The sequence below is a fragment of the Triplophysa rosa genome, linkage group LG13, assembly GCF_024868665.1.
Source record: "Triplophysa rosa linkage group LG13, Trosa_1v2, whole genome shotgun sequence".
NCBI classification, from domain to species: domain Eukaryota; kingdom Metazoa; phylum Chordata; class Actinopteri; order Cypriniformes; family Nemacheilidae; genus Triplophysa; species Triplophysa rosa.
In genome coordinates, this window is record NC_079902.1 from 7,283,197 (window position 1) to 7,307,494 (window position 24,298).

At 38.3% G+C, this 24,298-nt stretch overlaps 1 protein-coding gene across 1 annotated transcript; it reads left to right on the forward strand.

The window, feature by feature from the left end:
* Window positions 1-901: 901 nt before the first annotated feature.
* Window positions 902-23,371, forward strand: nr3c1 (nuclear receptor subfamily 3, group C, member 1 (glucocorticoid receptor)). The gene is made up of 9 exons (XM_057349510.1): window positions 902-1,224; window positions 2,776-3,857; window positions 17,953-18,107; window positions 19,986-20,102; window positions 20,207-20,497; window positions 20,669-20,813; window positions 20,935-21,065; window positions 21,227-21,384; window positions 21,565-23,371. Exons 2-9 carry the CDS (start codon window positions 2,785-2,787, stop codon window positions 21,715-21,717), a joined length of 2,223 nt encoding a protein of 740 aa, XP_057205493.1. The 5' UTR covers window positions 902-1,224; window positions 2,776-2,784; the 3' UTR covers window positions 21,718-23,371.
* Window positions 23,372-24,298: the final 927 nt, after the last annotated feature.

Sequence of the window (24,298 nt, forward strand, 5' to 3'; positions counted from 1 at the left end):
ATGTGGCTGATAAAAGTTTAATATTAGGTTAGGGTGGAGAACAGGGCATGGTGGAATTGATTGTTCTAATTAAATTGTAAAAACTAAAAAATACAGTGTAATCTTAGAAATACATGAAAACAACATGAGACGTTTGTAATATGTTGCTGTATCATGTCATCTCTCAATTACAAGCTGAAATGCTCAAAGGGTATAGTCTATAATCTATGAATGTATATTTGTATACTATATATTATATTTATATGAAGTTCTACTGACCTATCAAACCAATGTCTTTTTTATGTTACCGTATTTTTCTACATATTTGTTTTATGCTATTGCTCAGGATACAAAGGGGATTTCTGTTGTGAAATTACAATTCACAGTGCAAAAAACAACATCAAATAGCCTAACAAAAGAAATGTCTGGTAATATCGAATACAAAGTTACACAACAATAGATCTCACAGTGTTAGGTGTGTTCAGGACCTGCCACCCAGCAGGCCTACAAAAGTAATTCACATGCTAAATTTAGCTACCTGAGACAAAAATAAACAGACTTTACATAGAATAGTAATTATGTAATGATTGATAGATTGTTTAGCTTGTGGTGAAATGACAACAATGAAAGAATGAAATATGAATCATAGTTTGAATTTCTAACTATTTAATAGGCCTAGTCAATCGATGCTTAGTAATGTAGTAAATGCACCGTTTTATCGTGGTGCTATTTTTAGTGTGCGTATCGGAAAGAGTAAGGGAAAATACAGAGACAGAAACAGAGTAACAAAAAGGCTGTTGTTGTGTCGTCCTGAAGGTTACTCGGACCCACAACACTGTCACCCACTGAAGTAACACGAGACGAGGTGTAATAACGCTGTACTGCCAACAGGCTGCACTGCATGTTGTAAACAGGGTCACCGCGGATCTCTCTACTGTAATCTCCATTTTGAATGTTTTTATGGTTTCGGATTTAATGGCACGCCTCTTTTCTCATGGCCGAAAGCGAGTAAATTGCCTGAATTCTCCATATGGTGTTATGAATTCGTACTAAAACGCTGGTCGGCATCCAGTGTGCGGTATTTTTCACGCGTCTTGCGATTTTTCCTGCATTTCTGAAGCGACCTCATACTTGTGTCTACGGGGAAGGATTTCATGTTGTTGCTAATCGCTAACGTTAGCAGAACCTCAACAAAACAATGTCAAACGAAGCAACGAATCACAACAGGAACGTAAATATACAACGGTACGTATTTTACGACCTTTACACTCATTTTGTCAAAGCTGTGCACGTGAATACAAATATAGGGCCTGAGAACGTAATTACAACTATTTGGTCAGATAATGTCGTGTTTCGTCACTCGTGGCTGTGGCATTTAATCGTGCATTCTGTCAGTGCAGCTTTGAGCTTCAGACTGTTGCAGGGAACTATGCGTTGTTTAAGGGTTCAGTGTAAACTGTAAAGATGATTTGTTCGTATGTCTGGTGTGGATTAGCACGGGGAGTGAGTAGGCCTCATTGCGTGTCACACTGATCCACGTTCAGCCTGCTGCTGCGAGCGCGCGACTTTACGCAGGGCAAGAGCGCGAGATCAGAAGTCACATCGCTAGATTTTTGACAGATTTGTGTGTGTGTAGAGTAGACTGTAGTAGTTGAGAGATATTTGGCAGACACAGTATAATTTTTCGTTTTTGTTTCGATACATTGTGCGTGTTACACAAATTCGTGTTCATGGCGCTACGAAATGAAGTAACTATTAAAAAATGTAAGCAAGCTAAGTAGTTTATACTTTATACGTATACATTACCAATCACAATTTTGTTATTATAGTGTGTTTTGCTTAAAAATAAATGTTATACAACTCATCTAAACAACAACAAAAAACCGTGACGTATGCAATCCACTCCTGCAATCTTTCTGCATTTGCTTCGTATTATTTTCTGTCAACATGTCTGTCCGTCACAATCTTGTCATATGGTGTAACGGTTCAAATGACGCTCGGTTCGGTTTGTGTCGCGGGTTTAGGGTCACGGTTTCTGTTCGTTATGTGCTATGTTCAGGGAAAAGGGACTACTGACAAATAAAAATAAGAACAAATAATCAAGCTACAAGTAACAGCACCAATAAAACAACAGAGCAAAGCAGGAAATAAAATAAGATACTGTATGTATATACCTTTTAAGGTAGAAATGGATTAAAGTAATCAAATATAACATAACATTGCATATGTACAAATTAAATAAAGACGAATCATAATTGGAGTTACAGAAGCTATTGAGTCACAAGCAGTGAGTGATTTCCTTGACTTTTAACAGACAGCAGGAATATGCTGCGCCGCTTTCTCTCTTCAAATGACCCGCGCGCGGCACTACGAAAAGTTGAATTATTTCCATCTCGATGCGGCACTGACGCGTCTAGAAAAATGTGCGCGCCGCACCTCATGCGCGCAGCGTCTACATTTAAAATAACGAATATGCGCGCGGAAAAGACGCGAAATGTCAATCGGGCCTAAATGCGTCGTCAGATTTAAGATGAGCCACGGTCCAAGCGCGTGCCGACCCGTTGGTGGAGAACGGTGCGGTTCAATTTTTTTCAGAGAACCGTTACACCCCTACATAACCATAATTTCTCACAACAGTTGTACTTAAATCTTAATATGGAATATAAATGTCTCTTCTAGTAACACTTTGAGTTTTGTAACATAATTTTGACCAAGTTTCCTGTTACTTACAGTAAATAAATCGTGTCTTGACATTTTTCAGTAATGCTGAAGTAGTGTTTTTGTGCTTTTCCACAGTAATGCAAAATGGATCAAGGAGGTCTAAGGAACGGCTCCAAGAGAGATGAGCGTTTAAATACTTTGGGTTACGGTAACAGCGGAATACAAAGCGCCATGTCTGTCGCCCCCGCCTCTGTGGTTCCTCAGGCCAGTCCACTGATGCAGCCTGTTTCTGCGGACCTTCCCAATGGCGTGAGCAGTTCTCCAACTCTGGAGGAACACTCCACCTCTGTATCCTCCACGCTAGGTTTCTTTGCAGAGGATTCAGAGCTCAAAATGCTTGGGAGAGACCAGAGGTCCCAGCAACACCAACCTTTGGGCTCATTCACTCTGGGAGACAACTTCTCAGGTCTGGAGGCCAGCATCGCAGACCTCAACAGCACCTCCCTTTCAATGGACTCACTGATTGGTGGAGTGGATCCCAATCTCTTTCCTTTAAAAACAGAGGACTTTTCTCCCATGGATAAGGGCGACATGGACCTTGACCAAGATTCTTTCGGGCCCATTGGGAAGGACGTTGATGTTGGTAATCATAAGCTCTTTAGTGACAACACGTTGGACCTTCTGCAGGATTTTGAGTTAGAAGGCTCGCCCTCTGATTTCTACGTGGGAGATGACACTTTTCTCTCCACCATAGGCGAGGATGCTCTGTTAGACCTGCCGACAAGTTCAGAGAAGGACTTGAAGCCAGCGGCGTCTACGAACAGCACAGTCAACGGCACGGCCAGTTCTGGGGCCAACACGGTCAACGCCACCAGCACGTTCACCGTGAAGGTGGAAAAGGACTCCATAATCCAGCTGTGTACTCCAGGGGTCATCAAACAGGAGAACTCCATTGGGACAAACTACTGTCAGGCAAGTCGCCATAGCACGCCCATTTCCATTTGTGGCGTCACCACTTCAAGTGGACAAAGCTTCCTCTTTGGAACAGGCTCTTCCTCCGGCGCTGTCAATCAGCAGAGAGAGCAGAAGCCTATCATCAATGTGTACACCCCCCTGACCTCATCTGAAGGCGGATGGAACAGGGGTCAGGGCTTTGGAAATGCAAGTGGATTACAACCAAGGGCCAGTGAAAGCTTTTCCACAACCACCTATGCCAGGTAAGCCATGGTGAAGACCACCGAGATTGTCATGGATCATGTCAGGGGTTTAAAGATTTGTATAGATATATATATACAGTATATATATATAATTATAAAGATATTAACATGCTTAAAATAAGAACAAGATTTTTTCACCATAGATTTTGTTTACACTCACTCTCCATGGGCAAGGCCATTTCAAAATGCAACGGCTGTTTTGTACATCCAATCAATTCGCAGGGAAAAATGCAAGCCACGCCCGCTATTTTTCTCCTTTGAAATTCCTTTTGTGTCAGAATACGGAAGTAAAAACAATTGCAACTTCCGGTTCACGGGGACTTTAAACTAATTTAAGCTGCTGTCAAGTCAGTTAAACAACACAAGGTCATGCCCAGAACATTCACACAATACCACGCACCATTTTCTTTTACACATTCATGTTCGATCATGTTTCCCTGCTATCTCTCCGCGCCTGTTTGAAATCGCAATGGTGAATTACGTGACAGTGTAAAACTACCGCGTAAATATGTTGTAACCATGAGTTTGGTTCCAAAACACTATAAATCCATTTTGATTCATTTGAGTAAAAATGTGTTTTCTTTACAAAGAAAGTGGCAAGTTTCACATAGCATCTTTAGGTTCTAGATACATAAAAAATTCTAATCCAGATTTTGATTTGAAAATATTTATTATAAAAACTGATAATTTTTCCCCAAAAATGCAATAAATCCATGACATTTTTTTTCTCCAAAATGCAATAAATCCATTGAATCAATATAAAAGTTATTTTTCATATTGAAACTGTTGAAGATACACAACAAAGTTAGTTGATCCACATATGACAGCCTCTGAACTCAATACAATACCAATCTTACATACAGGCACTGGACTAAAAATACATTCAATCAGTCATTGCTCCTAAAATGAATTCAACAGGTCATCTTTTTAATGCTATAAATGAGCATTATTGCATCTTAATCTTGAATGTTGGCTTACGTTTCTCCCCCACTGCAGAAACCAGCACAGGTTCATCAATGCCATCAAAATTATTCAACTAGGAAACTAGGATGCCGACCGTATTCAGAGCGCCGCCATTACTGTTTACAATGCGTGGAATGGTGTGCTGTGATTGGTTGAGCGGATATATCGCAATCTGCAGATAAATGAGACTGGAATATATTGCGGTTTGGAAAGAAAGGGAGAAAACATGACAGAATAACACGGCGAATATCGCATTTTGCGTAAAATTAAAAAGTGACTTATCAATACCGACCTGATACAATACTGATTTTTTTTAAATGGCGCTTATCGCATTTTGGAACCAAACTCTTCATATGTTGGTCAATATTAGCACAAAGCATCCAGGCGTCTTTTGTTAATACACAATTCTTTTTAGACCTTGTGATTCTGAATGGTTCATTTGTGTCTCAGTTGTCAATCTCTGAGTTAGCGCTGTCTGATCACTGGGCTATCCTTTTTAATATGGAACTTCCTGTTATAAATACCTCAGCTCCTCGCATTATTCATCATCGCAAATGGAGATGTATTGAGCCCTCTGACTTTTCTGATATCATTGTCTCTTCCTCGGGTTGTTTTTCACCATCTGATGCACTAGATTAGGGCTGCAACTAACGATTATTTTGATAATCGATTAGTTGGGCGATTATTTTTTTTGATTAATCGGATAAAATGTGATTACATCTTTTGCTTATGATAAGTAAATCAGATATGGGAAAAGTATACACAACTGAACTCATTAGCGTTCTCCCAAAATGTTGTGAATGTCTCCATAATTAACACACCTGGTGAGTTGATTCAGGTGTGTCATATTAGAAGCAACTGACAATAGTCTCTCCCAAACGTGGGAACGAGGGGAGGGTCGGCCAAGGAAATCATTTTTTTGTGCCATGAAAAGTGAGATATTTGTCATTCAAATGTAGTGAAGTACAGTAAAAAGTAAACAGAAAAAGTAATACTTAAGTACAAATACTCAAAAAGTGTACTTAAGTACAGTTCTCAAGTAAATGTACTTCGTTACCCACCTCTGAACTAAATAAACCACCAAATCAGGGTATTTAGCCTATTATGTACTTTGCAAAGTGCAAACGCCACAAATTGGGTTTTACTAATATAATCTTTAATTTTGTCATTTAAAACACCTCTCCCCTTTAAACTTTAAAACTGCGTGGCTTGAAGAGATGCATGCAAAACACGTCTGACTTTAAAACTGCACACCTCGCGCTGCACGAAGAGACAAGTGTGACTTTAAAACTGCGCACCTCACGTTGCACGGAGAGACACGTGTGACTTTAAAACTGCGCACCTCGTGCAGCACGGAGAGACACGTATGACTTGTTGACATCGAATTTCATTATCGATTATTATCGATTTTATCGATTAGTTGTTGCAGCCCTACACTAGATGACAAAGTTGCTAAGCTGAATTCGATTCTTGCGTCTGGCCTGGACACTTTAGCTCCTTTGTAATCACGATCTGTTTCTTTTACACGCACTGCACCTTGATATAATGATGATTTGCGAGCTATGAAGGCTTTTTGTCGAAAAATCTAGCGTAGATGGCGGTTGACAGGTTTAACTGTGTATCACCAGGCCTGGAAAGCCAGCTTGCTTGAATATATGGCAGCAATTGTGTCAGCTAGATCTGCCTATTTTTCACAAATAATTGTCAGCAAATCAGAGTAATCCTAAACAACTGTTTAACTCTATAAACAAACTGCTTAACAAAAATAGTCCCTCCACCGTTCCTGCTTCAGTTCACCTGTGTAACAGGTTTCTTGAGTTCTTCAGCACTAAGGTTGAAGACATATGCAATCACATTGGCACTACTCATATGTTAGTTGCTTCGACATTAAATATCCCTGAATTTTCTGGTGTCTATCTCACAAATTTCTCCACTCTAGATTCCCAGTCTCTTTGTAATGTGGTTGTAAAAATGAAAACGACCACTTCTGTAGTTGATCCTGTACCTACTAGCCTGTTTCAGTCGTGTTTTGAATCTTTATGTCCTGTTGTGCTGGGTATTATTAATGACTCCCTGGGTACTGGTGTTGTGCCAGAGGCACTTACAATTACTGCTGGCACCCCTGTACCTAAAACAAACAATATTGTTGTTGACAACCTAAAAAATTTTCGTCCCATCTCAAATCTTTCCTTTCTTGCAAAAATCTTTTGCTCTCAATTGCGGTCTCACCTGACTGTCAGTGATCTCTTTGAGCCCCTTCAATCTGGCTTCTGTAAATTGCACAGCACTGAAACAGCTTTGGTTAAGGTCACAAAAGACTTGTTAATTGCTTCTGGTTCTGGGGATCTATCGATATTGATTCTTCTTGATCTTAGTGCCGCTTTCGACACTATCGATCATTGTATTTTACTCTCCCGCTTAGAGACTGTTTTTGGTGTTTCTGACTCTGCTCTAGACTGGTTTAAGTCTTACCTTACAGAACACAAGCAATTTGTTGTATTGGGTGGTTGTAGATCTGAGGTTGGGGTGGTGAAATCTGGAGTGCCCCAGGGTTAAATTTTGGGCCCTATACTTTTTAGCATGTACATTTTTCCTTTGGGGAAACTTCTGAGATCACATGGACTTAACTTTCATTTTTATGCTGATGACATCCAGATATACATACATTCAAAATCTGGTGTTAACGCAATGGTTTCTTTTCTTTCTCAATGTATCTCTGAGATTAAAAAATGGATGTCTGATCATTTTCTCTGTTTGAACAGTGACAAGACTGAGGTGATGCTCATTGGTTCACCTCACCAGTTACGAAAAGCTGAGCCTTTAGCCTTAAATGTGGATGGTTCTGTTTTACAGTTTCAAACTAATTAAAAAAAATTGGGAGTGACATTTGATGCTAACTTAACATTTGGTCTACATGTTCAGAATACAGTTAAAGTATCTTTTTTCATCTCGGATGAATTACGTCCCATGCTGTCATTTCCTGTAGCTGAAAAATTAATTAACACATTTGTTTTCTCTCAGATTGATTATTGCAATGCATTGTTGGCTGGAGCATCAAAAGCTACCCTTAGCAAATTACAGTTGGTACAAAACTCTGTTGCTCGCATCCTGACTAGGACCAGCGCAAGTGTTCACATTACACCTATTTTGGAAACCTTACATTGGCTTCCTGTCAAGTTACGAATTGATTCTAAAATCATTCTGCTGACTTACAAGGCCTTAAATGATTTGGCTCCACAATATTTGTCAGATCTTTTAGTACCCTACACCCCAGCACGTAACCTCCGTTCTACTGGAGCTGGTCTTTTAATGGTCCCGGCAACTCGCTTAAAATCTATGGGTTTTCCTCTCTGGCCCCAAAGCTATGGAATTCTCTTCCCTCTGAGATAAGAAATGCAGAATCTCTTAATATTTTTAAATCCTCTCTTAAAACTAGAGCTGCACAGATTGACCGGCCAGAGACCGGAATCGGCCGGTTTTTCGTATGATCGGCCGGTCAGTCTCACGTCTTGCCGATTCCAAGCCGATCTTCTGTTGCCTGTGATGCGGGCAAGAACGTCACAGCCTTCAGTACACTCAAAGCCGCAAGTAAACATGTAAACGCGCGCGCGCACAGCCTGTCTTTCACGGCTCGTTTATACTCGCATGTGTGTCCACCGGACCGCGAGTCTCTGCTGACTGATGCGCATCTCTGATGTCCGCTGACTGCACGCGCGTGCACACGCATCATGTACTGTACAGACAAAAAGGTGCACTGTAGTTCATCTCTCGCTGCTCCGTCTACATGGGGTATGTATGCTAACAGTGATGCTATTAGCATCATGCTAAACTCTGACACATGCTAAACTCATGTTGAAGTCGTTCACTCTGTGTAAAACAAACGTAAATTCCATTCAACCTGATTCCTTGTCTTACGTTAAACTGTGGTCATTTCACCTAGGTAAAATGACATTCAACACGACTTCTACTTGTTTTTAAAAATCCAAAATATAAAAAAATTAATAAATCAACCAATATATGTGATATATATCTGATTGAGTTCTTTACTAACACAAAAAACTGCAAATACATATACATCTTTAGAGTAGAATTCACTCATAAGATTTTTTACTTTTTTATTGAAGTTGCAGCAAAAATCAACCCACTTCTTTTAATACTACAGACCCAAGATAAAGACAATTTATTTTACATTTCAGAAAAAATGAAATAAAGCAATGTTAGTTTCATAAACAGAATCAGACGAGAATAAAGTTGAAGTATTTTATTGTTATCTTAGACTTTTGTGAGATGAGTACAAAAATGAAAAAGGTAAATTAAGTAACATGTTTAGTTATATTTTATTATTTGTACTTCTTTTCAGTCACAGAGTTCTTCAATTTAAGAGTTGTTTGGGAAAGAGAAGATTCTGTAATTTAATGCAGCTTGGAGAACTGCATTTAGGGAAATTTGTGGAAATTATAATGTTCAATCATTTATTCAATGAAAATAAAAAAAAATGTGTATTGAAGAAAAGTTAATATGGTTTTATATACAGTATACTGTCAATTATAGTTTGTGGATAGAAAATCGGAATCGGCAAAAATCGGCAGGTTTCACTTGTAATAAAATTGGAAATCGGAATCGACAAAGAAAATTGCAATCGGTGCATCTCTACTTAAAACTTACTTTTTTAGGATAGCTTTTACTTGAGATATGTGAGTGCCTTGTTTTTATTTATATTTGCATTTTATAATTTGTTTAGTGAAATTGCTTGTTTCTCTTTTTGTTTTTATCTGATTGTTTTTATCTTGTTGTTATTGATTTCTAGAATATGTTGAATTTTTGTGCCTCTATTTTTACTTATGTAAAGCGCTTTGAGATGCTACTTCTAAAGGCGCTATATAAAATAAAGTTATTATTATTATATTTAAATATTTACTGTAAGTCTTACAACAGGGAAGAGTCTGAGGATGCCAGCACTAATGAGGGAGTTATATAACCGACACACATAGCAGTATGATCTCACATCGCAGGGCTCTGCAGTTCAGCTCAAACCTGCTCGAATTTTGATTGATTGTTAAAGACAGGGCGAGCACACAGGCTTTAAGGAAGTGTCTGTTATAACGCGCCATTAGTGACACACCCACCTGGTCAAACTTTTGCTAGATGCTTAAAATAAACATGACGAGTGTTTTCTGTAACGAGGTGTTGAGGTGTTGATTCAGACGCAGTGCCAGTGTCCTCTCCGCTCATTTTGTTAATCAGTGAACTGATAAAAGAAAGCTGATAACAGCCTGAAATCTTCAAGTCACCATAAAATAAAAAGATTACTTTCTCAGACACGTTCTTGGTGTTATTGACTCAGCTATGAGTCATCAGCACGCGTTATTCCGAAAACAGTTTTGTCTTTGTGATCCTTTATAAATATGTAGTAACACGCTCTTCCTCTAAAAACAACTTTTGGATGTCACCTAGGCTGTGCAAGCTGGTTAGTGTTAACCAACTGGGAAATGTTAACCAATCGCTAGGCCAAGATGCAGTTAAAACTATTTTTGTTGTGATTTGGTTAAGGGAATGGTACACTCTAAAAAATGTTAGGTTATTTGAACCCATAATTGGGTATAAAATGGACAAACCCAACAGTTATATTTGACCCAACAATGGGTTAAAACAACCCAGCATAGGTTGGCTTTGTCCATTTTTGACCCAACACTGGGTTGAAATAACCTAACATTTTTTATAGTGTAAAAACAGTTGGCATGTGGAAGTAACCTTAAAGGAATAGTTCACCAAAAAAATGAAAATTCTCTCATCATTTTCTCATCCTCATGTCATTCCAAACCTGTATGACTTTCCTTCTTCTCGAAAACACAGAAGATATTTTGAAAAATGTTGGTAACCAAACAACATTGAACCCTATTGACTTCCATTATATGGACATTGGACACAAAACCACTTCTCGAAATATCTTCCTTTTTGTTCCCCAGAAGATTTGGGTGAACTGTCCCTTTAAAGTGCACCATACAATCGTCTGAGTAGTTGTATCTGCGTAGAAAAACAGATCAGTTAGCGGTCCGGTCACAGAGAGCAGGAACAGATGGTGAAACCAAAGACAAAATTCATTTTCAATTTACATGTGGGCTCAATTATCAGGCTTTTGTTGTTGTCCGCAGGTTGTGATTGGGAGTATGGTTTGTTTTCAAGTTCATCCTAACCTGTGTGACATTTAGCAGCTTGCAGCCAGCTTAGACAGGAGCTGTGTCGCTCTCTCTCTCTCTCTCTCTCTCTCTCTCTCTCTCTCATGGGCAAGCTGCATGACAAACACCGTTGCCATCAGGTCGGTGGCGCCACTTGTTTCTCACGCAAACATGGAATCGGTTCACGCCCATTTCATATTTTGGTTAGTGCTCTTCTTCAATACGGCTGTGAATGAAGCATCTAATTGAGCCAAACCCTCTGATTTACACGACTCTGAGTCACACATTCTTCCTGAAAGCTTTGCTGAAATCATTCTTGGCCTAATATGAGTCAAGATGGACGGTTCTCGCAGGCAGCTGTGAATACGTAGCTTGTTTTCTCCTTCTCCCCCTGGTCTCTCTCTCTCCGCCCTCCTGCACACACCCACTGAGTATTTTTAACACTGCAACCAGTCCCACAATGAAGACATTTGGGACATTTCAAAATATAGGTTTTCTCGAAAAAGGAAAAAATGTAGCACCAAGAGTCTATCTTCTAAATATATGGATACTGCCACAGTATTCTGGAAACTTAATAATTGTAAATAATTAGGACAGGTTTTTGCAGTTATTAAGAGGAGTAATTATACTCAGTAAAACACCGAAGGAAAGCAGACTTATATTACTACAGTGCAAACACAAAGCTCATTTCAACTTCATTGGCCAGATGCTTGCAGTAAAGGGTGATGGCGTAGGCCATATTACCCATTTACACAAACTGTCAGAGAATATAAAATGGACATGAAATGCCATCTGGCTTTTGTTCTTATTTTCTATATCGCCACAGATCCGTAGACAGAGCCGAAAGAGGATACAATTATCAGTTTTTCTCTTATTTGCACTGTGTAGTAAATTGTGGTTGTATAGTTTGTTTCAGTTTTTTTTCTTCACGTTATAATAGCAGTTGGTTGGTCTCTTAATCAATGAGTTCTGCTAAAATAGCAGAAATACACAGTCAGGCAATTCCAGCGTTTGGATGTGACGTATAAACTCTCCGAAAATGTATATTAAACTGTATATATTTTACCAACACCCTGGTTATAGAGTCTACGTAGAAAAATACCATTTTAGAGAGACAACATGCTTTGTAGGATTTTTGTGAAATAAAATGCACAACACAGAAGCAATAATACCCAGCAGATGGAGAAGGGACGGCTCTTTAGAACATAAATCAGTTATATTTTAATTTTAATATGCATTTTAATTTAATTCACATCCATAACCGTCCATATTCCTCATAAATTCCGCACCTTAGTTTATAACGCCGCAGGGCGATGTCATCGTCCTTCGCGATGTTTCATTGTAGCCATCATCCAATGCCAATTTGTTAGACATCGTCCAACCCTATTCTGAAAGCGTCGCTTACCTGACTACCTGACTTAGCTGACTCTTAGGTTGGTTTCACATTTAGTTCGATTGCCTGGTCCGAACCCTAGTTCGATTGCTTCCCCCTGCCCCCGCTGGACTGCTTTCATTTTATTATTTTTGGCATTATATAAATTTTGGCATTTGCGTCATCAAGCCTGTTTACCCTGTCGCTTGTAATGACGACGCAGGAGAAGGCGGCAAAATGCATAACATTGCTCGCTTCACTTTTATACATTTATGCTTTTGAACCGTTAGTTTTGTTTCCAAAGCTTCAGTACATAACAGCACTTTCGTCTGTCTTATGAATGTACTTCAAATGCTCTTAAGAACGTCGAAGGCGCACAGAAATGAAACATACAGCTCTCTGCTTGGAGCGCATCAGTCCCGCTCGTCAGAAAAGTGAGTGAAACACACACACACAAGCACACATTTTTACCAAATTAATACGTCGTTAATAGCGGTTCACTTCCGCGATTTGGTACGATTGCATTCATATCAGCAGCGAAGCGTACTGGAGTTCACATGAACCGCACCCCAGACCTCCCTTTTTAAGCGGACTCGGGTACAGTTCGTGGGTGCGCACCCGGGTTCGGAAGACAGCGTTCACATCATCCAAAAGAACCTAACTCTGACGTTAATCGAACAGCTAATGTGAAACCGCCCTTAAAAACTTTAAGGGAGACCTCACATCGGTAATCAAACCAACAAATGTTGACATCTGTGCTTTCAGTATGGTGAAAACCATTGGTAAAAACTTTTTCATACACATAGGTTGACATTTGCCTGGAATTGCAACAGCAGCATTTTTTACATAGCATTTACCAACACAAGCATTACATTCCAACTGTATTATAAAGCATGTCAGTACTTCTATTCAAAAATATATCCATCTCATATTCTGTTTTTACACATAACCTAATGCATATTTATTATATAAATAATCATTTATACAAAATATTATACAAATATTACACAAAAAATAATACGCTTCCGATCTTTTTATATCTTTTTATATCTAAACCCGTTGCTTAATTATAGTCGCCAATAACTAAAAATAACACATACCTAAATTGAAAAATAGAAAAGGTTTTTTGACTTTGGGTTTTCCTCATCGGGAAGCTTTTTTCAGCATCTCTGTATTAGGAATGTCATACTGGGGTTACTCATCGCAGTTATTTGACACGGCAGCCAACCCAAGTTTAACTACAGTCATTAAGAGGGCAGCCTCTATCTGTTTTATTTTTCTTCTCACTATCGCTCGCTTTTTATCTCGCCTTTTTTCTTGCTTACTCAATGTCTCTCACCTTCTCAGTTCGGTTTCTTTAGCGCGAAAATCTTGACAGTCAGCAGAAGTGGATAATGGATGTAAATCACATCTGTGATAAAAGTGCTTTTGCACACAGGCCGCCTGAAACACGCCATTGACTTGACCTACTTTTCCTTCTGCATCACAGCTGGGTTGTGCAGAGCTATCATACGTTGCGTCTACCCTGCAAACCAGCGGTGCGATGCAACAAAACTGGAACGTCCCCGTCATAATCAAGTCTGTAACCGTAAACAGTCTAGAGGTGAAAGAGTAGACCTTGAGAGGCTATGCATTACAGTGATTTCACCATGATTTGGGGGTGTTGTTAAGTCTAATACCGCTGTAAAACGAATGTAAGTTCTCCCTGAGGTGTTAAAGTGAACTTAACCGTGATTTTTCTTTCTTACGTGTTCCAACTCATTAATATGTAATTATTGTGTGTTGAGACAGGTTTGAATATATACTGTATGTACATCAGCATTAAATGGCTTTGAATGTGTTCATTTATTTGATTTTTGAGCTTCACGGTCTGATTTATTTATTTATTTCTCTTGAGTTTGTACAATTGATTCTTCTTGGTGTTTGAATGATTGCTGGTTTCCATTGAAGAATGCAGATAATGTAACGGTGTTTCTGGTTGGGCAAACCAATGTGGTTAAACTGGTTGCATAGTAAATGTGACCTGTGTTTCAATCTTTGTACCATGTCCATGAACCATGAGTCATGGAAAGAAAGAGGTTTTTTGTGTTTCGATTTTTATGGAACAATTTATTGTGTGTTAGATGTTTATTTTAAGAATCTGCGATTCTGTGTGTTTAAAATGCAATGATTCGTGAAAGCATGTATCTTATCTAAAATGTATTCGAGGCTTTTAAAAAAAATGTCAGATGCAGTGATGGCATTCTTAGCTTCCTCTTTCTGTTTTCATGAGTTTCTCTGCAGGGCAAGAGCCATTTCCTTTTTTAAGTGCTGCTTTTGCATTGATTTTTCTGCACAGATCCTGAGACAACTAAAGACTTCAGCCATTAGAATGTGCATTTCTGTGATTAAAACTATCAAACTTCTGCAAAATTATATTTGTGTCATTTGACACAATAGTCCCTAAAACAAATGCACTGTGAGATTTTTAGCCTTCATTCGGTGTTTAAAAGGCTTTGTTTTTTTCGGTGAGGTAGTAGGATGAAGCCGGTGAGATTAGAGATCGATACATCACTATCAGATGGTTATGTAATGCGAGAGAAGTCACGTGTGTTTTGTGGTTATCAATTTCTGTCTATTAAGTAAACAGAAATCCAGAAAGTATGATTTTAGTCATAGGTATCTCATCGTTTTCCTATCAAAAAGTCACTGCAAAAACAGGTTGTTGTTTTCTATTTAATAACAAATTTTTCCAGCGCAGTGTAACGTAGCTTTGCTTTTAGAGTGCACCACTGACCACCCACTTCAGCAACCTTGGAAATATTTTTTCCGATTCAGTTGCTCCATATGATTTTTTTTTAATTCCTCCATAAAGGCTTCCAAGCCATTAACCCAACCAACCAGCTCCAAGACGAATACACAACATTTGATATTAAATGAATGAAATATGTCTTTTAAAAATAAAATACAACAGACATAGTGTGTACTTACTGACACTGACATCAGTGTACATTGCATAGAGAAAAACTTGCAATAATACCATGTATCTTAATACCGTATATTCTCTTTAATATTTCCCCTGGTATTCATTTTTATAAAAAAAATTAGTATGATGTACGTAAAGCTGCTTTGCAACAATGAAAATTGTGAGAAGCGCTATACAAATTGAACTGAAGAATTACCATCTTTTTATTCATTCCAAAATGAGTTTTTACTTGATCCAAATTTTTTTACGTTTATTGCATAACCTATAATATATATTTAATTTATATTCATTTTTATTTATGTATATATATATATAGAATAGATATATATTAAATATTTAATATAATAAATATGTTGTAAATAAAATACATAGTTTTAGTAAAAATACATATAATATGTAGCTTGTTTGAGAGTGTAGGGAGACTGACTCGATGATGTCATTGACAATGCTTCAGTGGGGTGGGCAGACACTTTTGAGCTCTTTTAGCATGGTTTCCATGGTAACAAGGACTTGAACTTTGCATTGTGATCAAAGAACATGATTCTCTATAGGAATATGGGTAGTGCAGTTTTTCTCGAGGAATACTTTCCCAAATGGTAATTTCGTTCAGTTAAACACAAAAAGCATAAAAATATCTGTCACTTGATCCATCCATCAAACAAGGACTCCAAACAACTCCAGTGGGTTAATGTTTTGATTAATATTAAATTCATATTTTGCCAAATTGAAACCAAAACAAGCACATTTAAGTGAATATAAGAGAATTTTCACTTTTGGGTAACATTTTCCTTTAAATGTTAAGAAAAAATTGTGCACTGGTTCTGCTGTGATGCTAAAAGTGGTTCTGGAAACAGCGTAGTAGAGGACAGATTGACAGGCATAATTTTATACCATTAAATTTAACAGCAAGCATGTATGCACAGGTCATTTGGATTATAGGTCTTTATGACTCCAGTTTATATGTTGATAAACTGATTATGTTCTTTTAAAACAGCAATAAAGTGCGTTCCAGAGAACAGTCAAAACATGTCGTAGTTATGAGGCTCTAACCCTGTTATTTACAGCATTCTTCTTGCGCTTATTTATTTCCAACACACGTTTTATACAGTTATCCACTCATCTGGACAGGTAGTGTACTTCAGCAGAACTCTGTAGAGCTTTCCATGTGAGCCTGCACATGAAGTTACAGCGTGTATCATTTTCTGTGCATGCTTACTTTGTCTGGTACACCAGGGGTCGGCAACCCGTGGCTCTTCTGCCCCCCTGCTGTGGCTCCCTGCAGTCTTTATAAGGCCTGGTATTAAGATGCGTTTTGGTCGATCGGATCACAAGTGGACGAAAGAGGCACATACCCGTTTACCCCTGCTGCTGTAATCCGTCTATTTTGTCCACTTTTGACCACTTGTCCTGATTTCTTCAAGAAATATCTGAAAAAGCATTTATACATACACCCTGGCTGGGTAAATGTATTCGCTTTTTCAGATATTTCATTCGAATAGACGAAATAAGTGCATGCAATGTACACACGAGCGCGACCAGAAAAAACATACAGAGAGCAGCGGTTTTATTTCTGCTTTGACAGATGTGAGACTGTATGCGTGTGTTAGAAATGGAATGGTGAGAAAACATTCTGCTTGGTATGTTTTTTGTCTTTAAACCAAACTTTTAGGTCTTTAGCCGGCATAGTTTAAATCCTGTCTGGCTAGCGCGCTTCTCATAATGTTTACGCATGATGTCTGTCGGTCTCTTGTGGCTGTTCATCAAACGCCGCAAAAACAAAAGTTCACCGGAAAAAGCTGAAGTCTAACTAAAGCAGCGCGTGCTACTGTCCTATTGCAACACTGCCACTTCTTGGACAAAAATGTATAAATTGTTGACATCGAAATACAATAAAACTCGCACTATATTGCCACCTAGTGGTGCAACTGGGTAACTACTACCTTACAGGCATAACAACCTGTGTTATAGTAATTTAAAGGTTACATACATTTTGCGGCTCCAGACAAATTTTATTTGGTGGGAGAGGGCCCAAAATGGCTCTTTTGGTCGCAAAGGTTGCTGACCCCTGGGTTACACTGACAGACAAATGGCATTCATACTCCAGCTGTTATTTATTACCGTTGTCTTTGATGATTAAGCCACACTGCTGCCCACTGAGTGACCGTTTGGATATCAGATCTAATCTGTTTGGTTGGTGTCGTCGAAAGAGGTTGTGCAACTGTTCGTTCCTCCTTTCTGCTCTGCTCCACTTGATGCATTTGCATGCAAGCCATTGTTTATTTACTCTGTTATACAGTATAATACAGTACCCACTTATGGCCTCCTCTCTTTTTCTCTCAAGCGTAATGCATGTGTAGGCGGTGCGATTGTGGCTTTTTGCAGCCAGTGTGGAGGTGGGGAGGTTCTAAAAAACATTCTGCAGTCGCCCCCTGGTGGCCAGTCTTGACATCCTTGATTATCTGTGGAATTAAACTACTTATGAAGTTACTAAATTACTAATATTAAATCATTTGGTTAAACGAGATAAAGGATCATTGTTAACGAAAAGTTGTTTTTAAGACATGTCTGTTGAGCTATAAACGCCAACAAACCCTCACATACCTGTTCTGTGTGTTTCAGACCTGAAGATAGCACTGCCACAACCTCAGCCATGGGAAAGTCCGGTGCTGCCACACACAAGATCTGTCTGGTGTGTTCAGATGAAGCTTCAGGCTGCCATTATGGTGTCCTCACCTGCGGAAGCTGTAAGGTCTTTTTTAAGAGAGCAGTGGAAGGTGAGTTGTATTATCTCACTGTATGGCCTTTATTTACTGTGTGCTTCTACACTGAAAAAAAACAATATTGTAGAATTTACTTAATAAAATCCTCTTAACAATTTGCACTCATTTTTAAAATTTGCTGCTATAATTCAAGTATAACTTACTAACCAGAATAAAGTAAATTCTACTTATTAAATACATATAGTTTTTGTTAAAATATCAACTACTTAAAGTAAACAAAAAAAATACGCTGAACAAAAACATGTGTCTAACTCATACTTCACGGATCACTTACTTTCATATTGAAATATAATTTTTTTTATAACATAAATGGTCAAGTAAGAAGAGACTGGTGGTCTCTGTCCCCCTCCGCCTATGCACAAGCACCGCTCTGAACAAGGGTAACAACTTAAAAATAATACCAAAACTCTCCTAAATCTCAAAGATAAATCAACAAAAAACGTCTTTCTTTTTACTGAAAAACACATAAAATGATAGTTCATCTTGAAAATTAATCTCATAATGCAGTCAACAAAGCACGTTGGGAACTACAGATCAACTGGCAAAGTAGTAATATCTACAAAAATTATTTATGTAGTCTCAATACAAAATAAATAAGTAAACTTAATTTGACCAATTTAAATGGGTTTAACATAATAAATTGAGTTGGATTTACTTAATCATTTGTTCAATTAAAATGACTCAAACAAAATAATTAAAATATTAACAACCAAAATTTGTAGATTTTATTCCCAAGATTTTTACGTTATTTTAACTCAATTTTTTTGTTAAAAACAGGGACATAATTATATTAAGTATATTTTAATCATTTATTTTCATAAAATCTACTAAGGCACATTTTTCAGTATGTGGTACACAGCGTAACATTGTCCGCCTCTGCCTTACTTTACCTGGTTAGGTAGAGTTTACTGAACCAAATGCTTCCCTCGTGATCTGACTTTTCACTGCCTGTATTCTCATGACTCCTACTGTGAGTCATTCGTCTGTCAGAACGCCTTTTTTCATGTGAGTGCTGAAATGTGTCCCTGCCTAAAAATGGATTCTGAGAATATGACTGTAATGCAGACAGAACACTTGAATATGATGTTAAAATAACTGCTAATTAGTGTATATTTTTGAATGCCTCCCAGAGAGAAATGGAAATGAGAACTTTTTGCGTTGTGATATTTTAGGAGCTGAAGAATCGTCACTGAGCTCCACAAGATTTGTTGCTGTGGATTACTCTTGAATGACAAGCTTAATACACATTATTGGTGTTATTGTGCACATTATTCCGAAAATCGAAATAATAAAGAATACATTTTTATAATAAATAATACTAATTTTAATTTGCTTCATATGAGCGGAAATAACTTTTCGAATGCCATCTTAGTTTTATCTACTAGCCAAAGATGTTTAAGTATAGACAGCCCACTTTTTCAACTCTTGATGACTATAATCGAGCTCCCTCCTTCATTTTTTCGTATCGAATAAATATGTACTGTTAGGGATGATTCACCCAAAAAGGACAATTCTTTCATCATTTGCTCATCGTCCTGTATGACTTTCTTCTGTAGAACACAAAAGAAGATATTTTGAAGAATGTTGGTAACCAAACCACATTGGCCCCCATTGACTTCCATTGTATGGACACAAAACCGTACATTTCTCAAAATATCTTCTTTTGTGTTTGGAATGACATAAGATGACAGAATTTCAATCTGAACTATCCTTTTAAGGAAGTAAAATGGGTTGCTAATGTAATATCATGTTCGATTAAAAGTCAATCGTAAACAAATAACCAGATAAAAGAATAAAATCCAAGTAGAACTAGTGTTTGATAGCATGTGTGGAGCAGTTTTTTCTGATTCCTACTGAACTTTATTCTCACAGGACAACACAATTACCTGTGTGCCGGACGCAATGATTGCATCATCGACAAAATCCGCCGGAAGAACTGTCCCGCCTGTCGCTTCCGCAAATGTCTCATGGCAGGCATGAACCTGGAGGGTAAGATGTTGCATTTATTACGTAATTGTGGCAGCGTGCTCTCAAATGTCACTCCAAATTCGATAAATCTTAAACTGCTTACTTTAAACTTGCTTCATTTGCAGCTCGTAAGACCAAGAAGCGTCAGCCAGTAGCTGGAGGCAGATTAATCCAACAGCAGACGATTCCAGAGCGAAATCTTCCTCCGCTGACCGAGGCCCGGGCACTGGTGCCTAAACCCATGCCTCAGCTGGTGCCCACCATGTTATCTCTACTGAAGGCCATTGAGCCGGACACCATCTATGCTGGCTACGACAGCACCATACCGGACACTTCCACCCGCCTTATGACCACTCTAAACAAACTGGGTGGCCGACAAGTCATCTCTGCGGTCAAGTGGGCCAAAGCCCTTCCAGGTACAACCTCTAGATTGAATGATTGCTGATAAGGAGCTAATATTTGTCGAATTATTTTGAGCGTCCGTTTGATTTTCTTGAAGGTTTATTGAGTGATCAGATGAGCTATTGTGTTATTGCCACATGTCGCAGAACAGGCTGTTGGAAATCTCTATTGTTCTTCACTTCTAGGCTTCCGAAACCTTCACCTTGATGATCAGATGACTCTCCTGCAATGTTCCTGGCTCTTCCTCATGTCCTTCGGGCTTGGCTGGAGATCTTACCAGCAGTGTAACGGAAACATGCTGTGCTTCGCACCAGATCTTGTGATTAATGAGTATGTGTCTCAGCCATCGGTTTTACTTTTGACAGTTTTGTTGCCAATGTGACCTTTAAATAAAAGAACAGTCAAGAGTTTTAAGGACAGCAAATAACAAGTAAACTAAACGTGTGTGCAGAGAGCGGATGAAGTTGCCGTACATGATGGATCAGTGCGAACAGATGCTGAAGATCTCGAATGAGTTTGTGAGGCTGCAAGTGTCGAATGAGGAGTACCTGTGCATGAAAGTTCTTCTGCTGCTGAGCACAGGTGAGCTTCCGGATGGCCTTCGAAGTGAACGCTAGATGACTCTATTCAGACTCAGTTTAGGTTTAGACTAAAGGAATAAGAGTGTCAAATAAGTATCGAAACAAAGCAACATCCTTTTTAGCTTAAGCAGGGATCACCAAACTGTTTTTGTGGTTTCTCAGTGCCGAAGGATGGATTGAAGAGCCAGTCAGTGTTCGACGAGCTGCGAATGTCTTATATTAAGGAATTGGGCAAGGCTATCGTGAAGAGAGAGGAGAATTCCAGCCAAAACTGGCAGAGATTTTATCAGCTCACTAAGCTACTGGACTCCATGCACGACGTAATGAACCTCATGCTTTTTACTTGCATAAATGATCATATTATAATAGCAAATAAACAAGTAAAATCCATCTCCATTATTTCTTGTTGAGAATCATTTAATGCATTGTGAATGTCAAAGACTTTATTCTTTATTTAGTTATTTAATTGTAATATTCACATTTCATATACTTCTCTTCAGATGGTGGGTGGGCTCCTGAACTTCTGTTTCTACACTTTCGTGAATAAAACCCTGAGCGTGGAGTTTCCCGAAATGCTGGCGGAGATCATCAGCAACCAGTTACCAAAATTCAAAGCCGGGAGCGTCAAACCGCTGCTCTTTCACCAGAAGTGAAGCTCCTCCCTGCAGGACACGATGCCTTAAATGCCCGCCCCTTTCCCCAAATCCCCTGCACCTGAGATAGGACGGACCGCGTGAGGGGGTGGGATCGGTGGCTGTATGCAACCCAGCACAGAACTCCATTAATGATGAGAAACGAAGTGGAGTGAAAGGAAGAGACGGGTAAATTAAAAGTTCTAAAAAGCTAACAAACGGCTAATCTGTTGAAATGATATAACCATGGACCGTCACAGGTTAGCCCAGATACACGCGGTTCACGTCTTTTATTTTTGGAGCAGATGCAGCAGCACAGCACTTACAGTTCAGTATGCGCAGATTCTATATTCACTTTTACGTCAATCAGATTATTGAGTTTTTAACATGAACTGATAACGGTTTGAAATAATCAGTTGAATAATATGTAGAGTACAAACAGCTTCAGAGTAGTTTGTAAATAAATTACGTTTTGTATAGCAACATATCTTTACAGTTTTAAAAGTCATGTTGATAACTGCTAACATATATAGCAAAAGGGAAAATACGTGCCTTTTTTTTTTTAGCTTTTTTCGGTTTTAGCTGTTTTCTCTACCTGTCTGCACCATCCGACTTTTTCATAGTTGATTGTACTTATATACCCACCTGCACTTGCGATTTAAAAAATGGCCATGTTTATTTTTGGCAGCTGAGTTGTCTGTAGTGTGAACTAAAGTGATACGTATCGATACGGCATGGAGACGAGTATGATGATGATGTGGAATTCTTTTTACGTTCTTCTGGACTTCAGTGGACAAATGCAATTTGAGCACTTTTACTCCACATAAATGCTTTAAATAGGCTGGGTCGAGGTCTGTTCGGCATAAATATGTGTGTTTGCATTTAAAACAGCCATTTTTATTCATTCTTACCTGTTCATTCACGTAGGAATTATGCAATGTGAATGATTCGTCAAAATTTTCATTGTTGTTGTTTTTGTGTTGTATTTTGTTCCTTGGCTTGCATAGTAAAAAATGAAAAGAAACATAAGAAAACATAACACTTACAATCACAGCTACACCAAACATCTTGTGATGTCACAACTCAGGCCAATTATTCAATTGCATTTGTAGTACCTCTCAAACTCTAGTTCCTTGTATGGCAGTGTACATGATTTTTAATCATGATTTTTTTTAATGGGTTTCAGACTAATCCGTCAGACTGACCTGTGCTTAAGATAGTTTTGTTTAATCAGTCAAACTGGTGCAGGAGCAGGGTTAACTCTGGGAATTTCTACTCACCTGTATCATTGCAATCTGTTATTTCTGTGCCAAACGTAGTATATTGATTTCAATTTGTACAATCCTAAACTGTGCTCGTCTTAGCCGTCGTAAAAGGTATATACAGTATATTCAAGACGAGGAAAAAGAGATATTTTTGATTTCTTCTATGGAAGCCTAATACGTTTTGTTTAATACGTAAATAAAAGTCAGACGATATTTTCAGCTTCATTCTGCTTAGGATCGCATTGTGTGGTACAGATTTAGCCATCAACATTTACTCTCAAATTCTAATGAATATCTGAGCAGCACTTTTCACACTTGGCTCTTCCGTTCCTACAGATATATGATACAAATAAACATGTATTTACATGAACTTTTGTAATGTGTCTAATAAAATGATTTCTTGGATTCTATTCTGTCAACAGTGGCCTGTCATGAGATGCAGTTATCAGAGTTCACATCAATGGGAATGTGGGACGCTTTAAACTTGCTGAAGGGGAATCGTAATGCAGTTATTCAGGCTTTCTTATCATCAGCACTTTGAACATATGCTGTTTTGTCATAGACAATCTCAGCTGTTTTGGGGTGGGGTAGAGAAAAGCAAAGAAATGCAAATCAGTTGTTAAAATGTTAGTACATTTATTATTAAAACTTGGACATACAAAAATAAACATGAGGTGGCAAACTGTATTAAAAACCTGATACAAAATAAACTTTGTACAACTAAGAGGTATCAAGACGAAACGGCTCACAGTCCTCTATTACATAAGGGTTTAAAATCGGTCGTAGGTTAAAATATTGTAATTCTAAGGTAGCAAAACATGTCAATAGTTCAATTCAATTCAATTTTATTTATATAGTGCTTTTCACAATGTGCATTGTTCCAAAGCAGCTTTACAGGAGCAAATGAGAAAAACACAGAAAGGTAAAACACAGCGCAGTGCATGGTGTTTATAGACCAAGCAAGATCATTATAATAAATAATATCTAATAAATAAATAATAAATAAATAAATGTGGCGTTGTTCATTCAAATCAAGGGACAGTTGGAGCAAACGTGAAAAATACTTCAGCATTTATTCACCCTCGTGTCAATTTAAACCTGTATGACTTTTTTCTGCAGAACATAGAACAAGATATTTTGAAGAAAATCAACCAAACAACATTGGCCCCCATTGACTTCCATTGTATGGACACAAAGCCACTGAGACATTTCTCAAAATATCTCCTTTTGTGTTGCACAGAAGAAAGAGTCATACACACGTTTTGAACGACATGAGGGTGAATAAATGATAACAGGATTTTTATTTTCAGGTGAACTATCCCTTTTGTATTTGGTAC

Coding starts and splice junctions, on each gene's coding strand:
- nr3c1 (XM_057349510.1), top strand. CDS start 2,785: ATGGATCAAGGAGGTCTAAGGAACGGCTCCAAGAGAGATGAGCGTTTA. Junction 20,103..20,206: donor GGCAGGCATGAACCTGGAGG/GTAAGATGTTGC, acceptor CTTCATTTGCAG/CTCGTAAGACCAAGAAGCGT. Junction 21,385..21,564: donor TACTGGACTCCATGCACGAC/GTAATGAACCTC, acceptor ACTTCTCTTCAG/ATGGTGGGTGGGCTCCTGAA.